The 22,089-nt window shown below is 44.4% G+C and overlaps 1 protein-coding gene across 5 annotated transcripts in view; it reads left to right on the top strand.

The window, feature by feature from the left end:
• Positions 1 to 22,089, top strand: part of STPG2 (sperm tail PG-rich repeat containing 2) — a 419,428-nt gene that overhangs the window by 104,052 nt on the left and 293,287 nt on the right. For all 5 annotated transcript variants that reach the window (XM_069978345.1, XM_069978347.1, XM_069978344.1 and 2 more), the window contains exons 8-9: positions 16,335 to 16,442; positions 17,446 to 17,605. In XM_069978345.1, the coding sequence (XP_069834446.1) occupies positions 16,335 to 16,442; positions 17,446 to 17,605 (268 nt within the window). The remainder of the gene's footprint in view (positions 1 to 16,334; positions 16,443 to 17,445; positions 17,606 to 22,089) is intronic.

Below are 22,089 nucleotides of genomic sequence, written 5' to 3'. Positions count from 1 at the left end.
AGATGCTATCCTGAGAGCGGTTCTGGTCAAGGGGGAAGTCATGATTGACAATAGTAGAGTGTCCTTCTACCCTGATTTCTCCGTGGAAATACGGAAGCAGCGTACGCAATTTACGGAAGTCCGCAACAAACTTTGTGCCAAAGGATACAAATACTCCATGATGTACCCTGCTCGCCTGCGAGTGGTGGATGGCAATACCACAAAATTCCTCACGTCCCCCTCGGCTGCCTTGAAGTGGGTGGAGGTGGCACCGCGTGTCCCACCGGCTGATTGAAGAGTCACATGGCGGTGTTCCTGCTCCCGGTGTTCCAGCCGCTGTACAATCTGGGACTGTTTGCTTACGTTTGACATTTACTGAGTCTCTAGTTAGTGGTTAAAGATCCTTGGTTCACCTGGTTGGATGTTTTTTTTTTGGGGGGGGGGTTTTGGGGGGGGGGGGGTCTCTATTTCCTTGATCAGGGGGGGTGGGGGTGAGTTGAAGATTATTTAGCTGTAGTATAGAGTAACTTGCCTTGGCAGCGACTAGCTCTGTCGATTAGTGTTCAGTTAGGGTTCAAGGTCTGCACTCGTAGTTTTGTGGTGTTAGACAGGGAGTTGGGTACCCAGTCAGGTTGACTAGGATGTTTTTGCTTTTTGTATGTTATACGTTTGATGTTTGTTTCTTGTTTGTCCAGTACGTTGTGTGGAGTGTTTGGTGGTGTGTTTGGCTGCACCTTTCCCCCCCTTGGCTGCTGGCTCTGATAGGTCTGTTACCATCTTATAGTCATTATTATGGCTTCCCTTAAAGTTCTTAGTTGGAATGTGAGGGGTCTCAACTCCAAATTCAAGAGGTCCTTGGTACCGGACTTTGTGAAACGTCATTCTCCTCACATTATCTGTTTACAGGAGACTCATGTGATCGGGCAGAAAACCCTGGCTCTGAAGAGGGCCTGGATAGCCAAGGGGTACCATGCTACCTACTCTACATCTTCTAGAGGTGTCTCTGTACTCATCTCTAAAGCTCTGCCGGTTGTGGTCTCTCAGGTGGTGTGTGACCAGTTTGGTCGATTTGTGATCCTGCACTGTGCATGTCAGTCATTGTCGTTTACCCTGGTCTCCCTCTATGTTCCCCCCCCTTCTCTGAGTCTCTCCTGGACGTAATCTCTGTGCATTTATCCTCTTTCCCTGTAGACCCTGTCTTGGTGGTTGGTGACTTTAATGTAGTTCCTGACCCCTCTCTGGACCGGACGAGTGGTGTGGACCCGGCCTCCGCCCGGCTCAATGCCTGGTGTGCTGCTCTCCATTTGCAAGATGTTTGGCGCTGGAGGTTCCCGCAAACGGTGAAGTACTCATACTTCTCGCAGGTACATGGTACCTTTTCTAGGATTGACTTGGCCTTTGCATCTCCTGACTTATTGCCCCGTGTTGGGGAGATATCCTACACCAGTAGAGGGATCTCAGATCATTCTGCCCTACTAGTCTCCCTTAAACTATCTGGCCCTTCTTCCTCTAAGTTGTGGCGTATGCAACCCGGATGGTTGACCTCCGAGGTGGTGCAGGAGGCTCTGTCAACTGCTCACGCTTCCTACTGGGAGCATAACTCAGACTTTCCAGATCCGCTGATTAAGTGGGATGCGTATAAGGCAACCATCAGGGGAGCATATGTCACGGGGGTGACCACGCAAAAGAATATGCACAGACGGGAGGAGGCTTCTTTAATGGCCCTTATTGATTCTCTGGAGGTGGAGGTGGCGCGTACAGGGGAGGAAGACATAAGGAAAAAATGGTCTAGGGCCCAGAGGGACCTACTTATGCTACAAAAGGAGCGCACGAGGAAAAAACTCTTTGCCACTGAGGCGGCTCTTTTCGAGTTTGGGGACAAAAATGGCAAGCTGCTGGCTTATCTGGAGAGGGCAGAGCGCCCCATAGTTTCCATCCCTGGGGTCTCTGGTGACCAAGGGGTTCTGGTGACTGAAGCTGCCCAGATCAACTCGATCTTTCGGGCCTTTTACCAAGACCTTTACTCCCCCCACTGCTCTCCTGATCCCTTGGCATATGCGACCTTCTTGGACCAGATTCCCTTACAGTCCCTGACCCCCTCACAGTCCGAAGCCCTTGACTCCCCTCTTACGGTTGAGGAGATAGTGGAGGCCATTAAATCCATGCCTCTGGGGAAGACGCCGGGTATGGACGGTTTAGTCATAGACTGGTATAAAAATAAAGCTGGGGCTATAGCCCCCCGCCTCCTTACTATGTATGGGGAATCCTTAGAGGTGGGCCGCCTTCCGCAATCACTTCGTGAGGCCCTGATTGTGCTGCTCCTGAAGCCGGGCAAGGACCCACTATCCCCTTCCTCATACAGACCTATCTCTCTCCTCACAATAGATGTGAAAATCTTGGCTAAGCTGCTTGCGACGCGGCTTAATGGCGTCATACACTCGGTGATACACCCTGACCAGACTGGGTTCATGCCGGGTAGAGCCACGGATATCAACATCTCCCGCTTATTTATGAACATAGCTGCTAGTGCGTCGGACGCTGTCCCAGGGTATGTACTCAGTCTTGATATTCACAAGGCCTTTGACTCCGTAGAGTGGCCGTATCTGTGGTCTCTGCTCGGCGGGATGCGGTTTTGTCCGCGGTTCCGAACCTGGGTTCGGTTGTTATACGCGGAGCCCACTGCCAAGATCCGCACCAACCTTGATATCTCCTCCTCTTTCTCTCTCGGGCGGGGGACGAGACAGGGCTGCCCTCTGTCACCCTTACTTTTTGCCATTGCCATCGAACCGTTGGCGGCAGTTATTCGTGCCTCGCCCTCGGTCAGGGGCCTCCAGAGGGGGTCCATCGTTGAGAAAGTGTCGCTATATGCGGACGATACTCTGGTGTATCTTGCGGATGTGGGATCCTCCCTGGTGGCTCTAATGTCGCTCATCCATGACTTTGGTGCCATTTCCGGTCTGATGGTGAACTGGTCTAAGTCGGTCCTTATGCCCCTGTCACCTTCTCTCCCCCTGCCTACTACCTTACCAGATCGACTGTTGGTGACTCGTCAATTCCGATACCTGGGTGTGGAGGTCACAGCCTCCATAAGCAGTTATATGTCCCTGAACCTAACGCTTCTCCTGTCAGTCACTAACCTCCGCTTACATAAATGGGGGCCCCTTCCGCGTTTCCTACTAGGTAGGATTAACATTTTCAAAATGATATTTCTTCCTAAATTCCTCTATCTGTTTCACGCTTCCCCTGTCTTTCCTCCTAAACAGTTCTTTACAGACTTGGCCAAGATTCTGAGATCCTTCTACTGGCAGGGCGGGTCTCCTAGGATTGGATACTCTCACCTCCTCGCGCCAAAGCATCAGGGGGGCCTTGCGGCTCCTAATATGTATCACTATTTTCTAGCCTCTCAATTGGTATATGCTAACTGGTGGTTAGACCTGGATCTTAGCAATGCAGCGGTGGCGTTGGCCGGGGCGCTGGTGGGCTCCTACGAGGGTTTGACGAATACCCTTTATAGATACACCCCATCTTCATCTTGGGCCCCTCCTCTAGCTACGGTACAGAAGGTATGGAGAGTTGTACATAGGCAGATGTCCTTGCCCCCCTTTTCCCCCCGTACTCCCCTGTGGCTCAATCCTCATCTCCCGGAACTCTTGGGCCTACAGGGTGCTTCTCTTTGGGGTAAACACGGTGTTCGCTATTTATCACATATATTTTCATCTGATAATGTGTTCCACTCCTCCTCGGCCGTGTGTGAACTCTATGGGATACCTCGCACAGCGTTTTTTCATTACCTGCAGCTGCATCACGCTGTTCATTCTCAGTTTGGCAGCCTTACAGTTCCCCTGGAGTTCACACCGGCTGAGAAGCTTTTAGGTTCCCCTGACCTTGATAAGCCTCTGACGCATAGTTATTTACTATTAAGCCCAGAAGACTCATCCCCTTTTCAGAAGGCGTATGAGAGATGGGTGGTGGATATCCCCTCCCTGGGGGAACAGCAGTGGAAAGAGGTGGTGCACACGTATTATCCTAGGGTGGTAAGCGCTTGATTCAGTTTCGCTTTCTAATGCGGACATATTATACTCCGGAGAGGCTCAGGAAGATGGGGGTGTCCCCATCGGATACTTGTTTTAAATGTATGTCGGATGTCGGCACTTTCATGCACGCTGTATGGTCATGCCCTAAAATACAGATCTTTTGGCGTTCAGTCTTGCAATTTCTGTCTGATCACTTTGACTTCCCCTTTGTTTGTACCCCTTCTGTCTGTCTGTTAGGACTTATTAATGGAATCACATGAAACAAATACTATAGGATGTTCATAAGATTTCTTTTATTCTGTGCCAAAAAAAATTATAGCCATGGAATGGAAGTGTGTGGATGTCCCTTCTCTGGCTCGTTGGAAACAGATGGTTAATAAATACGTCCCGCTATATGAGGCCCTCTACGAGCATCACAAATGCCCCCAGAAATTTAAGAAAATATGGATTCACTGGCTCATGCTAGATGAGACGGCCAATGTTTGATCCTTTCTGTGGGTTCTCTGGCTGGGGGGGGGGGGGGGGAAGTGCGGCGCTGTCCGTGTATGTGTATGCTTGAGTGTGTGTGGAGTCTTTTCTGTTCCGTCTTTTCCTAATTGATCAGGATTGCTGTTTCCTGACAGTTTAGGTGTTCGAGATACGCTTTCGCTGTTACCCTTTATTACTGTTTTACTGTAGCTGCGGCCTGTCTTATTACATTGAGTTTCCTGCAGTTGTGTCTCTATATAACATGTGACGGGCGGATTGTGCCTGGTTTTGTTTCTGTCTGTCTTTTCTTCATGAAAACAAAAAATGTTTAAATAAATTCTTTAAAAAAAAACAAAAACGCAGTGATACGGTACGTGTGAAGCTACCCTTAAAATGATACTTTCACCCCACCTTAGTCTCACTTTATTACATTGGACAGTGTCCCCCAGCAGGGAGATGGGGCTCAACTGCCGTGCAGCCCCGCCTAGGTCACGCTGTCCACCAATGAAAATACGTGGTTTTAGAGCAGAAAGAAGACACAGACACATTTTATACAGGGATATAGCAGAAGTGCAGCATCTAAGCTTAGTACCAAAGATGGACCCGGCATTGAAAATGTAATTTAAATACAAAAATGAATATGATTGGTGTATGTAGAGGAGCTGGGTTTCATAGCAATCTGACCCCATAATGATGCCAGGTTTTGCCACCAAAGACACAAGGGTCAGTATTTTCCCTTCTACTAACCACTTTCAGTGACCCTTAGGGTCCATTTACACAGAAAGATTATCTGACAGATTATCTGCCAAAGATTTGAAGCCAAAGCCAGAAACAGACTATAAACAGAGATCAGGTCATAAAGGAAAGCCTGAGATTTCTCTTCTTTTCAAATCCATTCCTGGCTTTGGCTTCAAATCTTTGGCAGATAATCTGTCCGATAATCTTTCTGTGTAAACGCACCATTAGACCAATCTTTCCCTAATTAATTGGTAATATTGTAAAAGTGGATGGGACCAACAGGTGCACTGGGCCTTTGTGGTTTTTATGTCCTAGGCTGGAATGCTAGAAGGTAAAAACTAAAAACATTTGATGTCATATCTCAAATTACTAAAATTGCTAGTTATCTTTAGGAATTAAAGGAAAAGTCCGGGCAGTTTTCCAAACTGGTGGAAAGGGGGTGGATGTAAAAAAACAATATGCACTTACCTCCCTGGATCCAGCGCTAGTGCCTGCAGTCCAACGCTACAGTCCCGATCCCTAGCCACTTCCTGGTGTAGAAAAGAGACTTGGGATGTGGCTTTCCAGGCTCACTCAACCAGAGACTGTAGCAGTGTCCTACCTCTGTCCCTGACTTGTTGAGTGAGCCTAAAACGTCACGTCCCAAGTCCCTTCTTTACACCAGGAAGTGGCTAGGTACCGGAACAGCGTTTGAGCTTGGGTGGTAAGTGCACATTATTTTTTTCACCCACCTCCTCCCCGGCAACCTTGAAAAAAAAGTTCCTGCCTGGACTACTCCTTTAAATAAGTTTTTATTAGTAATAAACACCAGAATCCTGACAAATACTTTATGTAATGTAAAAATAAAAAATTCTCAATCATTCTAATCATTCTAATGTTTAATGTTTAGCCTATGTCATAGCATTATATACCGAGATGTAGTTTCTATTTTTCCGGTCAATAGAAATGGTATCTTATTTATGAGCAGCAATTACTGCACAGAATAGCTGATATTGCAACAAAAGAACTAGTGACATGTTTGAAAGTAAATACTCTTTTATTAGTTCTACAGTGATGGAAAAGGTTCCTATACACATCATCTTTGACTGTAGAAAACAATTACATATATCATATACAGAAGTTTACAAAAGCTATTAAAACACATGGAGAGAAATATAGAAATGTTAAGTTTTCAGTTGTTTTTATTACTTTGAATTTAGAAAGTTTTGCTTATGTCTAATAGCACATTTTATGGAATTTAAATGTTCATTGTTGCCAAGGCTGTGTTAAAGGGGACCAATCAGTCCAATTGGGCTGATATGGTTCCCTGAACCGCTTAATACAGCTCCTGCAGCAGCCGCGGCACATACCGGCAAGAGCTGTATAATCGAAAAAAAGTACCTTAATCCCCTGGGCACGTGACAGGCAGCGAGGGGTAAGTAGTCATCTGGGCGGCTCCCCGCCCGTATCTAGTCACCGCTCTCTGCCTGTCATCGCACTCCGAGGGATGATTGACTGGCCTCTCTGCCTCTCATTCTTCCCATTGGAATGTGCTGACAGGCAGAGAGCGGTGACTAGACACGGGTGGGGAGCCGCCCAGATGACTACCTCCCCGCCTCTGCCTTTCACGCACCCAGGGTATTAAAGTGCTTTTTTTCGGGTATATAGCTCCTGCTGCAGCCGTGACCGCTATGTGCCGCGGCTGCTGCAGGAGCTGTATACAGCGGTTCAGGGAACCATATTAGCCCAATTGGGCTGATTGGTTCCCTTTAAAGGAGTGGTTCTATCTGAAATATTTAGTATATTCCATAAATGTCTGATTGATAGGGGTCCCACCTCTTATACAGCCTGAGAATCAAAAGCCCTGACCCCAATGCCACCTGGCTGGGCACTTTGAACTTTAGATTAAAGGGGTTATCCAGTAAAAATCTTTTTCTTTCAAATCAACTGGTAATTTACTTCTATTTTAAAATCTTACGTCTTCCCATATCAGCTGCTGTATGTCCTGCAGGAAGTGTTGTTTTCTTCTTAGCCTTACACAGTGCTCTCTTCTGCCACCTGTGCCCGAGACAGGAACTGTCCAGATCAGTAAACAATTTCTATGGGAACTTTCTGCTACTCTGCACAGTTCCTGTCTTGAATAGAGATGTCAGCAGAGACCACTGTGTCAGACTAAAAAGAAAACACTTTCTGCAGGATATACAGCGGCTGATAAGTATGGTAAAACTTGAGATTTTACAATAGAAGTAAATTAAAAATCTATATAACTTTCTGAAACCAGTTGATTTGAAAGAAAAAGATTTTCGCTGGAGTACCCCTTTAAAACTAGCTACAGTGCAATTGCTTATTGTGTGCTAAACAGTGCAAACGTGCTAAACATATGTATCAGCAAACACCATGCAGCTGATATATATATGACAGGAAAGTCTGTCTATCTGTCTGTCCCCAAATTTTGCACACAGATACATTGGGTGCCGGGAAGGTCTTTGTGAAGGTCCCGTCCCTGCCAGATGTACAGGAGAGGAGGGGCAGGGGGAAGAGCGGTGCCCCATAGAGATGAATGGGAAAATCTCCACACTGCAAACACCGGTGATATAATTAGCTGCAGCTGCCCAGCAGTTGGCAGTTGGGAGCCTTAGCAACCAATAGGATTACTTTCATAGGGAACTGGAATGTGAATGGTTGCTAGGGCAGCTGCCTCACAACAGATCCACAGAAATAACTGGTAGACACCCTACTCCATCTATACAGTACATGTATACAGGACCCCCTACTCCATCTATACAGTACATGTATACAGGACCCCCTACTCCATCTATACAGTACATGTATACAGGACCCCCTACTCCATCTATACAGTACATGTATACAGGACCCCCTACTCCATCTATACAGTACATGTATACAGGACCCCCTACTCCATCTCTACAGTACATGTATACAGGACCCCCTACTCCATCTATACAGTACATGTATACAGGGCCCCCTACTCCATCTATACAGTACATGTATACAGGGCCCCCTACTCCATCTATACAGTCAGTACATGTATACAGGACCCCCTACTCCATCTATACAGTACATGTATACAGGACTCCCTACTCCATCTATACAGTACATGTATACAGGACCCCCTACTCCATCTATACAGTACATGTATACAGGGCCCCCTACTCCATCTATACAGTACATGTATACAGAGCCCCCTACTCCATCTATACAGTACATGTATACAGGACCCCCTACTGCATCTATACAGTACATGTATACAGGACCCCCTACTCCATCTATACAGTACATGTATACAGGACCCCCTACTCCATCTATACAGAACATGTATATACAGGGCCCCCTACTCCATCTATACAGTACATGTATACAGAGCCCCCTACTCCATCTATACAGTACATGTATACAGGATCCCCTACTCCATCTATACAGTACATGTATACAGGACCCCCTACTCCATCTATACAGTACATGTATACAGGGCCCCCTACTCCATCTATACAGTACATGTATACAGGACCCCCTAATCCATCTATACAGTACATGTATATACAGAACCCCCTACTCCATCTATACAGGTATACAGGGCCCCCTACTCCATCTATACAGTACATGTATACAGGGCCCCCTACTCTATCTATACAGTACATGTATACAGGGCCCCCTACTCCATCTATACAGTACATGTATACAGGATCCCCTACTCCATCTATACAGTACATGTATACAGGACCCCCTACTCCATCTATACAGTACATGTATACAGGGCCCCCTACTCCATCTATACAGTACATGTATACAGGACCCCCTACTCCATCTATACAGTACATGTATATACAGAACCCCCTACTCCATCTTTACAGGTACACAGGGCCCCCTACTCCATTTAGACAGTACATGTATACAGGGCCCCCTACTCCATCTATACAGTACATGTATACAGGGCCCCCTACTCCATCTATACAGTACATGTATACAGGTATACAGGGCAGTATTACCAGCTGCTGCTGCTGCCCTAAGCACTAAACCTGAAGACGCTCACTCACCAATTAGCATCAGGATAGGTAGGTTATAGCTCCACACGTCACATTTAACACCGCCACACCAAGCCTGACCAATACCGCCACACTGTGACTGGATAACACTGCCATACCAGACCTGACCAATACCACCATACTGTGACTGGATTACACCGCCATACCAGACCTGACCAATACCGCCATACTGTATTTGGATAACACTGCCATACCAGACCTGACCAATACCGCTATACTGTGACTGGATAACACCACCACACCAGACCTGACCAATACCGCCATACTGTAACTGGATAACACCACTATACCAGACCTGACCCTTACCGCCATACTGTGACTGGATAACACCACTATACCAGACCTGACCAATACCGACACACTGTGACTGAATAACACTGCCATACCAGACCTAACCAATACCGCCATACTGTGTCTGGATAACACCGCCATACCAGACCTGACCAAAACCGCCATACTGTGACTGGATAACACCGCTATACCAGACCTGACCAATACTGCCATACCCCTTCTCGAAAAGACACCAGATTTTCTGAACGGGAGGGTACTGCCCCTCTGCAAGGTGCTACCCTAGGCATCAGACCATGGGTGCCTAATGGTAAATACGACCCTGTAGGTATACAGGACACTACAGGTATACAGGACCCAAAAACTATACACTACAGGTATACAGGACCCCAAAACTATACACTACAGGTATACAGGACCTCAAAACTATACACTACAGGTATACAGGACCTCCACCAACTACATACTACAGGTATACAGGACCCTCAAACTATACACTACAGGTATACAGTACCCCCGAACTATATACTACAGGTATACAAGACCTCCACCAACTATACACTACAGATATCCAGGACCCTCAAACTATAAACTACAGGTATACAAAACCTCCACCAACTATACATTACAGGTATACAGCACCAACTATTTACTACAGGTATACAGGAACCGCGAACTATACAGTACAGGTATACAGGACCTTCCCCAACTATACACTGCAGGTATACAGGACTTCCCAAACTATACAGTACAGGTATACAGCCCCCCCCTCAACTACATACTACAGGTATACAGGACTCCCCCAACTATACACTATAGGTATACAGCCCCTCCACCCCCCAACTATGCTCTACAGATATGCGGGACCCCTAAAAACTATACACTGTAGGTATACAGAACCCCTCCAACTATGCACTACAGGTATACACTAATTCCACTGATGAAACAATACCTTTAGATTGGCCTCCTGGGCACCTTAGAAAAAAATCTAATTAACACACTGACACTTTATACCCGGGCAGCGCCGGGTACATTTTCTAGTATATATATATTTGTCCTTAAACAAACCTGATTTAAAATGAGAATAACTTGGGGAACTTTAATAAATAAGAACTAAACTATAGAACTGTAGTTCTTAAAAAAAAATCACAAGTATCCAAAATAATGAAATTGTCAATCAGACATTAAGTTGAAAAACAGGACAATGGACTCGAAATGCAATCAGTACTGGCCACTATTGGTTGCCAAGAGGGCATTCAGGCATTATGGGTCTACAGTTTGTGTAAAAATGTATAATAGGCTTTGATTGTACAGGAGATGACCCAAGACTTATCACCTATTATGCCCTCAGAATTCCTACATTTTACTGTAGTAATTGTCTATTGATTGGGTCAGGTATTCAGCTATGTAAGACTTTTTTTGCTGTAAGTGTCTGACCCTTGACTGCAGTTTTACGCACAATTAAAGTCTCACGGTTATTATAACTTTCAAATTCTAAATCAACAGGGGATGTGATATAAAGCAAGTTTGCAATTTGCATTAGTTTTTCATGCTTTAAAGAAAAGTTATACTTACTTGTATCCAGGTCCAGTCTCTTGAAGGCAGCTTTTTAGTCTTATGCTGGTTGCAAAAAAGAGACCAAACACAGGAAGTCTCTGCCAGTGCAGAATGTCATGGCCTGATGCAGTGACTGCCTTCTCTCAGAGTGTGCAGACTACTGGGACTTCCTGTGTTTTTTTAACCTGCACAAGACTAAAAAGCTGCCTTCAGGAGACTGGACCTGGACACAAGTAAGTAAAGCTTTGTTTTGAAGCACAATAACTAAAAAATATTAATATAAATTGTAAACTTGTTTTATTTCACACCCCCTGCTGATTTTTGAAAATTATATTGACAGGGACACTGTAGCAAATTTTGCAAATTCAATGAGGAGTGAATTTCTCTATCAGTGTCTTAGGATTTGAGCTATACTATTATCAAATTATGAAGGGAAGGAACTTGTACTTCTGCTCAGTCCTTTATTATAATAAAAGGTGACAGGCGATGGGTAAACTTGAAGGGGTTGTTAAAATAAATAAATAAATAAATAGTTTCTTTCAAATCGACTGGTTCTATAAAGTTCAAGAGGTTTGTAATCTATTAAAAATCTCAAGTTTTCCAGTACTTATCAGCTAATGTATGCCCTTCAGGAAGTGGTATTCTTTCCAGTCTGGAGGAGAGGTTTTTAATAGGGATATGCTCCTGCTCTGGACAGTCCCTGACATGGACAGAGGTGGCAGCAGAGAGCACTGTCAGACTGAAAAGACTCCACTTGCTGCAGGACATACAGCAGCTGTCTCAAGATTTTTTAATAGAAGTAAATTACAAATCTCTGGCACCAGTTAATTTGAAATAAAACATTTTGGGTGAACAACCCCTTAAATTATAATACTTAAAAGACGATTTTTTAGAATGCTCAACAAGTCATTTTCATTTTAAACGTTAATAATTGACACAATTGTTAAGGGGGGATTCTAGTCTGAAGTAGTTTCCATCTATTTATAGGATTCACCATAGGTAGGGGTCCTCGGTTATTTTCTACACTGCCATAGACTTTGAATGGAGAGGCAAAATTCATGTTCTACCTCCACTCAAAGTCCTTTCATCTGCCGCCTTGTGGCTAGAGGTAGTGGGGGACTGGAGTCCACTTGTTCTGGGGATTGGTAAAGGTTCCAGTGGTCAGATCCTGATCTGTCTAGCATTATTCAGTAGTATAAGTCAAAATGCTTCAGACCACAGTACTCAAGAATAATACTCAAGAAAAATACTACTTTTTAAGAATTTTCAACAGATGATTTCCATTTGAAACTAAGAAAAAAATTGGCCCAATCAGTCTATAATTCACAATTTTTAAGGAGGTATTGTAGTCTGAAGTTGTTTTGCCTATTCATGAGACTCAACATAGATAGGGGTCCTTGGTTATTTTCTTTTACGCCATGAACCTTGAATAGAGGGACCAGCTTTATGTTCCTCCTCCCAAACTCCAAGTCAAGCTCCTCCAATCTGCTGTCCCATAGCGGAGGAGGAGGACTGGTGGCTGCCGTTCTGAGGATTAGTGGATGCTCCATTGGTCACATCTTGAACTTTTTAGCATTATCGCCTATCTGGTTCATTCGTCAAAAATGCTTTAGAACAGAATACTTTTTAAAGGGGTTATCCAGGATTAAACCATGGCTGCATTTTTCCAAATAAGAAGCAGCACACCTGTCCTCACCTGTTACACTTCATGGCTATGTTCACAGTGTGTAAAAAAAGAGAAAAGGCTTCTACTTTTTAAATAACGTACGTTGTTACCGAATTATAATTGAAGTCAAAGGAATGCATTGAAGTCAGACGCCCAATACAAATAGGAGGAAATTTATTAGGGCTTTGCGCCTATTAGGTGAATAATTAGATTTTTCAACAATTTTTGGTCTAACTTATAACTTTAACTATTTATGAACCAGTATTTGGCGAATATTTTAAGATGCAATTTTTTTTAATCGGCCTGTTTTGAGTATTCACCCAAAAATTCACAAAATGTGGGATTTGGGCCTAATTTATAATTTGTGACTTTTTAAATAGTTGCATAAGCTGCTGCAGGCCTATGTCAGGTCAGTACCTGGTGAATATGTTTGCGCAATTTTTATTTTATTTCTGAGAATATTCTGTTTACAAATTTATGAAAAGTGTGTTCATTTATTCCTATTTCGACTGGGTAAAAGAACAAGGGGCGGTTTGAAAAAATCGTGATCGGTCTTTTGGGTAAAAGAACAAACGAATTCTCTTTACTTATAAATTCAATGAACCTTCAACAACCAAAAGGGCCTGAACTAGAATAATGTATCAACAGCCATCATTGTAATGACGGGCACCCAGAATGTGAATTTTGGGCGAAAAAGGACAGAAAAAAGTCACGTCAACATAACCCATCTCTATTTAATTTAATGGTCCTGAGTAGAGATGAGCGAAGCAGTCGGAAATTTGTTTCACGAGCTATGCAAATTTTGGGTCAAATTCGTTAATATTCGCGAATTGAATGTTAATGAATTTCAATAAAACAGTGAAACTATTGTAGCTACAGTACTGGGGCTATTACAGATGGACGAATTTGTTAAAGCATGTCATAAATTGGACAATCACAATTTAAAAAAAATTTCAATCAGCCAATCAATCATCCAGTCTAATGAAACCCAACTTGTATAACAGATTATGTAAGGCGCATGCTCCATTCACTGATCCCAATAAATTGGTATAACTCAATAGGAGCACACAGTGCCCAGTGAGTGAATAATATGGACTGTGTCTTCACTGGTCCCAGTGAATTCCTATAGGCACCCAGTAACTTGGTAAACTGGACACTTGGTTGGCAGCTACAACAAAAAATCACCCACAATCAGCCCTCCTATCATCTCCTCTTTGTCCCTATATCACTCTATTAGTCTCTCCCTGCTCTGCTCTAACTTCCTGCTGCCATCCTGCTCTCTCCTCCACACACAGCCGAGTGGCCACCTCGTTAACGAACCGCCTTATATAGAAGTAGAGGTGCTGACATCACAGAGGGGCTTGCAGCTGATTGGACAGGCACTAGGGATTATTGTTAATGCCTTTCTCCCGACCAGTGACGCGCCAGATAGCACGTGCGGCCATTTTTTTTTTTTTTTTTTTTACAAATTTCCTTAACAAATTGGCGGGAATTCGCTTTACAGAACAAAGCGAATTGTTGACCCGATTTGCATCAAATTTTGATTTGCCAGATTTGCTTTACTTATCTCTAGTACTGAGCCACACAAAGGGAGCAAGAATGGTATACTCACTGATGGATCTGCGTCCCGTGGCGCAGCTTCGTTCTGGTCCTGCGGTGCCATTCAAATCTGGCACGCGCTCACGTCAGCCTCAGCTGTGACTCCTCTTCTGTCTCCTGTGATGTCTTCAATGCATTATTAATAATGTTTTGTGAACTGCTTCTTTAATAAGAGGCAATATGTTTGATGCTTAAAAATCCTAGCAGTGACCTCAATTCTGTGTTAAAGCACCATAGTTGCCTATGCGTTTGGTCTGGTAAATGTCCGTTTTATAGTTTCGTCACATGACAGCCCTTTATTTCTACCTGTATGATTTTTGTTCCCTTATGTAACAATGTGACGGCACTATAATGCTACAGTACATTTTTCTACCGCTCATTCTCTTGGTGCATTTAAGTCTTTCTATGTGTCAGACTTACTTTGTGACATTGCTCATTTGATGAAAAATTGCTTCACAAAGTGGCTCCGTGCTGTGTAATTTGTCTGTTTTTCTATAGTTTTACAGAATTTCTTTTAATTTTAAGTAAAGGGGGTCAAATAATTAGAAATGTCATCAAATGTACTGAGGTTTTATTGTGAAAACAGCAATTCATACTTGCAAGAAGTTTTTACTTGTGAAGTGCTGCCAGTTCATAAGATTGAATTGTGTTTGAAAAAATTTGAATTTCAATCATTTTCTTAATACATTTCTTTTTTTTTATTGTTTACATTTTTTTTTTCCCTTAAAGTGCCGGTTGCAGGGTTGAAAATTAGGCTCAGTTCTCATCTGTGTTGTGGCTTTGATCTATATGGAAGCTATAATGCTGTACCAAATCTCTTCCTAGATAGACTCTGCTTATTGAAGTGGTCCCAGTAGAAACTTGGCATGCTGTGTTGTAAATCCCTTTTCCTATAGTCAAAATATATCACCTACATAAAGGATAGGTGATAACTGTCTGATTGCGCTAGAGACCCCCACTTATGGCACCCCAGTGATCCAAACAACGAGTAAACCGTTTGGCTTAAGTGGTGGTCAGGTATGCACACGGCTGTGCCATGCAACACAGTAGGACTGATAGCTGAGTACAGTACTTTGCCAGTCCCCTAGCTTTGGAAAGAAAGGTGATGCATTTAAACAGGGGACAAATGACCCTCAATAGGGGGTGATCCCAGCAATAGGGCCCCCAGCGATGAGACAATGGGAATAAGTTCTGTTTGTGTGAAACCCCCTCTTGTTTTAAGGCAAGGTTTCCAATATGAAAGTTGTAAGCCATGAGTTGAAGAGGGAGAATTTCCAATGCAAACTACAGTACTGAAGGTATAGAATGACACTGGATGATTTCTAATGCCACAATTGTATGGGGCTAATCCATAACTAAATCAGTGGATATGCCTTAGATTTCTGCTGCAGAATCTTTGACTTTTGTACCGTCAGATAGCTGCTTTTTATCCAAGATCTGTCCTGGGGTCTGATCGGCAGGTGATGCAGTTATTGTCCTAAAAACAGCTTTTAAACTTGCAGCCCTGTGTCAAATTGGTGTGGCCTAGAGTGTCTATGCCCTAGGCCTGCACCGCCTCTCCGCCCCTCCTCCCCGCCCTCTTTATCATTAGGAATATCCCTGGCAAGGATTTCTCATAATCACTACTTGTCTGAACACTGCACATGTGCCTTAACAATTCACCACATGTCCAGTGTTCAGGTAAATAATGAATAGGACAAATCCTGCCTGAAGCATTCCTAATGGTAAAGAGAGCGGGGAGGGGGGACGGAGAGGCGGTGCAAGCCTAGGGCATAAACACTCTAGGTAACGCCAAATTAACACAGGGTTGCACGTTTAACAGTTGTTTTTTAGGACAATAAAGCTATGCGACTGTACATGCGCTTGGCGGGGCAGATTGTGGGTACAGAGTCACTTTAAATTCAGGTCTCATAACTAAAATCTACATCATCTTGTTTTTCTGTGTTTTTCCCTGTTGTCTAGGGGGTGCCAGGACCAGGAAAATATGAAATATTACGCAACTTTGATGTTTCAAACAGGTTGACAAAATCTGCTGATGTTTCTAAGCCACCTTTTCTTTCACATTCAAAAGTAAGAAATTACTTCTAAAAGATTAAAAGGGGTATTCCAAGCAGTGTACTTGGCTCTTTTTGGTCGCTCTATATCTCTATTCAAAACAAAGATGTCCGAGACCTATTCTAAAGATAGTGGTGTGGCCCAATGGTCAAACTCTTCCTATCCTGTTAAGTTACGGTAGTGTAAGTGGTAATAGCCTTTTTAAAATGTGATTTTGCTATGTATAAATTATTATATGATAATTTTAGAGATGAGCAAATTTACAGTAGTAGTTTTTGTTAGCTTTTCAATCTCCTCATCATCCGGCTGCCTTTCAGCTGACTGATGCTCTTTGCTGCTCCTCTCCGGGTACTGGAAAAAGCTGGATCCAGTCCTGGGAAACTTCTCCCAGTTTCCCAGGCTGAATGCAGCATTTCCCAGTATTCGGGGAGGAGTGGCAATCAATTAAAAGACAGCTGACTGATGATTGCAGAGACAACAAAGTGCTTCACATCCGTTGGTTCCAACTGCCAAAGTAGAAAGAGAAATCAAAAGCTGCTGTAAGTCCTGCAGGAAGTGGTCTTTTCTTTCCAGTCTGACACAGTGCTCTCTGCTGCCACTTCTGTCCGTAACAGGAACTGCACAGATCAGTAGTGAATCCCCATAGAAACGTCTGCTGCTCTGGAAGTTCCTGTCTCGGACAGAGGTGGCAGCAGAGAGCACTGTGTCAGGCTGAAAAGAAAACATTTCCTGCAGGACATACAGCAGCAGATAAGTACTAGAAAACTTGAGATTTAATAACTTTAAGAATCCAGTCTAAAAGAGCTCAATGGCAGCTATCACTGAATCCCTTATACTATCCCAATAAAACTGGGATTGTTGATATGCCTGGCATTTGACTATACTGGATATAGGGCAGGGTCACTACTGTATGAATAAAGCAGGGGACTGATACATTCTCTCCATAGTGCCTTAGTAGTGCCATAGTAGTGATCTGTTTTTACATTTTTAATCAGTGTATTTTTTTCCTCTACAATAGCGATTTCTACCTGTGAAATCAATCACCCCAGCTCCAGGCACATATAATGAACAACGCACGGCACTTGAGGCTTTGAAGAAAACATCCAGTATGGTACAGACACCATTTGGCCAAACTGCAGTCCGATTCACTCAGGAGTCAAGGATGCAGAAAATCCCAGGTATGAATTTAATCTGCCACCACCACCACGACAATGAGCAGTTTACTGTCTTTCCAACTGCCCATTTAGACCTACAGTATATATGACAGACTTTGTGCATACTTCATGTACTGTGAGTTGGTATTAAAAGCAAGGCATGCTGCAAGGTACAGGTGCAAAAACAGAAGAGCATGCTGCAGACGCTAAGATGTGGTTAATATTGATATTAAGTATTTCTAAACAGCTTTTTTCCATGCTGTCTTTTTCATTTCTCTCCTGGTATGTTTACCTACTTCATCTCTTACTTTCTTTATTTGTGCCTTATTTCTCAGTGCTATCTTACATACAGTTTTTTTTTAAAGGTAAAAGAACTTTATGTGAACTATATGTAGTTTTAATGCTTTTCTAATTAGTACAAGTATTTGTTAGCTTTAAAGTGACTCTGTACCCACAATCTGCCCACCCCAAACCACTTGTACCTTCAGAAAGCTGCTTTAAATCCAATACCTGTCCTGGGGTCCGTTCGGCAGGTGATGCAGTTATTGTCCTAAAAAACAACTTTTAAACTTTCAGCCCTGTGTCAAACTGCCGTGGCCTACAGTGTCTGTGCCTTAACTTTGCACCACTGCAGTGAACACTGCGCAGGTGCCTTAATGATCAAGCCAATGTGCCGTGTTCTCACAGATGAGGAATAGGAAAATACCTGCCTGGGGCATTCCTAATGATGAGAAGGGCGGGAGGAGGGATGGATAGGTTGTGCCAGCCTAATGCACAGATACTCTAGGCCACACCAGTTTGGTACAGGGCTGCAAGTTTAAAAGTTTTTTTTTTTTAGGACAATAACTGCATCACCTGCCGAACAGACCCCAGGACAGATCTTGGATTAAAAGCAGCTATCTGATGGTACAAGCGGTTTGGGGGGGGGGGCAGATTGTGGGTACAGAGTCAATTTAAAGAATAGTATATAACTTCTAATGGTTGTGCCTATTGTATACATATCCATGACACTGGTGGCTGTGGGAAGTACTTGATCAATATTTAATTCACTTTTCTGCCTAATCCTGTGCTCATAAGTATAGAGAATGGCCCCCATAATGTAGCGTCAAGAGGATCAGGTTGTTAAGATTATTGTTACCCTTGTTTACATTGTTACAAATGTGACATTGCCAGACTGTGCAGGGACAAGCCTCTAGCTGGTAACGCCCAGTTGGCTTTTTCGTCATGCATAATAATAATAGTAGGGCTGCATTTACAAATTCCGTGAGGTTGTCCTTATTCACGGATCCGTGATTATGGACAATTTTATATCCCATTGCTTTCTATTGAGCCATTCACAAGTTTTTGAGAATAAGTTTCTTCACAGATCCGCAATTAGTTCCGTGGAAAAACAGAACATGTCATAACTCGGACAAGATCACAGCACAGATTCTCCCATAGATGTCTATGAGATCCATGTTTTTCATGGATTGCACTGATCTGAAATCCGTGGAATCTGTGAAAAAAACGGACGTGATGTAATCAGTGTAATTTAATCAGTGTAATTTTTTTCATGGATCACAGAGGTAGATAGCAGACTTCATCCACGGACCCTGAAAATCACTGAACATATGAATGCAGCCTAAAGGGCGCATTACACACAGCAATTATCATTAAAAGATTTGCTATAACGATCAATCGCTAGTTTTCACTAGCGATTTTGTAATCGTTCCTCAGGACAACCCACGCAACATGTTTAATTGGCAAACCACTTGTTACACAGATATGCGAAGGATTGATGAACTACCTTTTTTTCAATTCTTCACCATGTTGAAAGACAAAAATGAACAATATTTCATTCGTTGTTTGATCGTTGGGTGTTATTACACGGGCAGATAATCGCTCATTTTCGATCGTTATAGTGAATTTTTTAACGATAATTGCTCCGTGTAATAGGGCCTTAAGGATAACCGAGGAATGGCACAACAAAGAGCTAAAGAAAACATGTCAGAATTGCAATGTCATAGGAAATGCATGGACAGGCATATAGAATGGCAAAAAAACATATGTAAGATATATATTATCACATAAAAAAGTATGGACCTTAAAGTGAATGTACTATTAGTACATTCACTTTAAGTTTTGCAGATGGATAGAATGGCACCGGCATGGGGAAGCCGGGGTCCTTTTTTTGAACCGCAGCCCTGTTCCCGTGTACCCGGCACCAGCCGGGGATGAAGCACTGTAGGAAACCCCTGCCCCTCTATGATGCTGCTCCATTGATTCTAATAGAGCTGTGTCATAGAGGAGCAGGGTTTTCCTCCCACTGGAGCGGGTCGGCTCTCTTCCAGGGCTTCAGCCGCGGCCAGTTCCTGGAAATTGAAGGGCACCGTACGCGCCGTATGGGCCGCTGTTCAAAAAAGGGACAGTGCAACGGGCTCCCCGCATCGGCACTGTTCTATCCATGTGCAAAACTTAAAGAGAATGTACTGATGGTACATTCACTTTAAGGCTATATTCACACAACGTAAGTTTTGTATTAACCCCTTAACGACATCGGGCGTACCCATACGCCCCCGCAGGGTGGGCTTTAACGCAAACGGGCGTATAGGTACGCCCGATGTTTCCCCGATCGCTGTGTGTTCACACACAGCGGTCGGGGAAGATGGCCTGCTATAAATCATAGCAGGCCATCTTAGCTTCACGGCACGGGGGGTGGTTAACACCCCCCGTGCTTACGATCGCCGCTATAGGCTGATCAATTCAGATCAGCCAATAGCGGCGATCGGAACCTTTCCGGGTCATCGGTGACCCGATGACCCGGAAAAAAATGGCGGTCGGTGCTGTCCGAGGACGGCACCGACCGCCATTACTGTAAAAAGTAATGGTGGTCACCGTGCCACCGGCCCGATCGCCGTGAACGGCCGGCCGGCCGTTCACGGCGATCGGGCCGGTGGCACGGCGATCAGAGTCCCACAAATAGTAAATACCTGCCCTGGACCCCTCAGCTAGGTAGCCGAGGGGTCCAGAGCAGGTATTTGTACATTACTCACCTGTCCCGGGCTCCTGATCGGCATCTTCCGGGTTTGCGGCGTCCTCGTCTTCGTTCGGGTCTTCGGCTTCCTCCGTCACGTCACGTTCGGCTTCTCTCGGCTATTTTCGGCTCCAGCGTCGGCTTTTTCCGTATTTTGCGCTCTGCTGCCCTCTAGCGGCTGATATGTGTAATACACTTATCAGCAGCTACAGGGATGTTCAGAATGTAGAAAAAGTTTTTTTTTTTTTTTTTCAATTTTTTTTTTTCTATTTTCCGCACCCTATCGCCGCTGAGTGTTGATCAGCATCGCACGAAAGTGCGCTGCTAATCAGCAACTCCTCCTTTTTGGCGTAGGTTGTTTTTTTCCTATATTCTACTGCCACGGTCTGCTTATAAGTGCCGCACATAAGTGCGGCATTTATCAGCAACTCCTTTGTTGGCGTAGGTTTTTTTTTTTATACTTACTGTAAAAAAACACGTAAAAAAACACTACATTACACCACACTACATTGAATAAAGTTTGAAACTACACCACTACATATCCCATATACCAATCCCCGTATAAAGATGGCCCCCAGGGTGTTTTCGGCATCAGAGAGATACGTTATTATTGCCTCCGACACCGAAACAGCCAGTGAGGATGAATAGGGGGGATCCTTCTTTCCTCCATTCATCCTCATCCTCCTCATCATCCTGTGACGTGTCTGGGGGGTAGCGTAGCGTACGCTGCCCCCCAGACACGTCTTTTCTGCCAGTACCGTCCCAATAAGAGATGACGGTAAGGCGTGAAATTCTACAAACTCTGTGACAGTACCTCAGGGTGCACTTACAGATTTAGGGTACGTGCACACTGCGGAATGGCAAAGGATAACCCTTCGTGCATTCCGCAGCTGGCACCCACCGGCGGGCTGATGCGGGCGCATGTCTCCACCCGTGTCATAGACTCCATGTTATGCATGGGCGGATTCCATCGTCCGTCCAAAGAATGAACACGTTGGACGGAGAGCGGAATCCGCCCGTGCATAGAATGGAGTCTATGACACGTGTGGAGACGTGCGCCTGCATCAGTCTGCCGGCGGGTGCCAACTGCGGAATGCACGAAGGGTTATCTGTCGCGATTCCGCAGTGTGCACGTACCCTTAGAGTGTATGTAGGAAGGGACATCCGAATCCTGCCCCAGATGCCCCCAGATGCCCCCTCCCCCCCCCATCCTCGGAACAAGTGGGAAGATCGTCCGGGAACTGATCTTCCCACTGCTGGATAAAGGTCACCACCTGTACGGGGATAACTTTTATACCAGCACCCCCTCTTCCGGTCCCTCGCTGCCCGAGCTACTGTCGATTGCGGCACGATCCGAACATATCAGAAGCAGTAATAGCGCCCTAATATTTAGCAGCCATAGAGCGGACCCAGCGCTTCTGGATATGAAGGACCCCGTATCGCACCAGGGAAACATTTTCCAGGTGACGTCCCCCACACTGGAGAAAGGGAGACC

The sequence above is a fragment of the Dendropsophus ebraccatus genome, chromosome 7 (assembly GCF_027789765.1).
Source record: "Dendropsophus ebraccatus isolate aDenEbr1 chromosome 7, aDenEbr1.pat, whole genome shotgun sequence".
Lineage (NCBI taxonomy): Eukaryota > Metazoa > Chordata > Amphibia > Anura > Hylidae > Dendropsophus > Dendropsophus ebraccatus.
The sequence above is the reverse complement of the archived record's forward strand: the minus strand, read 5'-3'. Positions and strand labels throughout refer to the sequence as shown.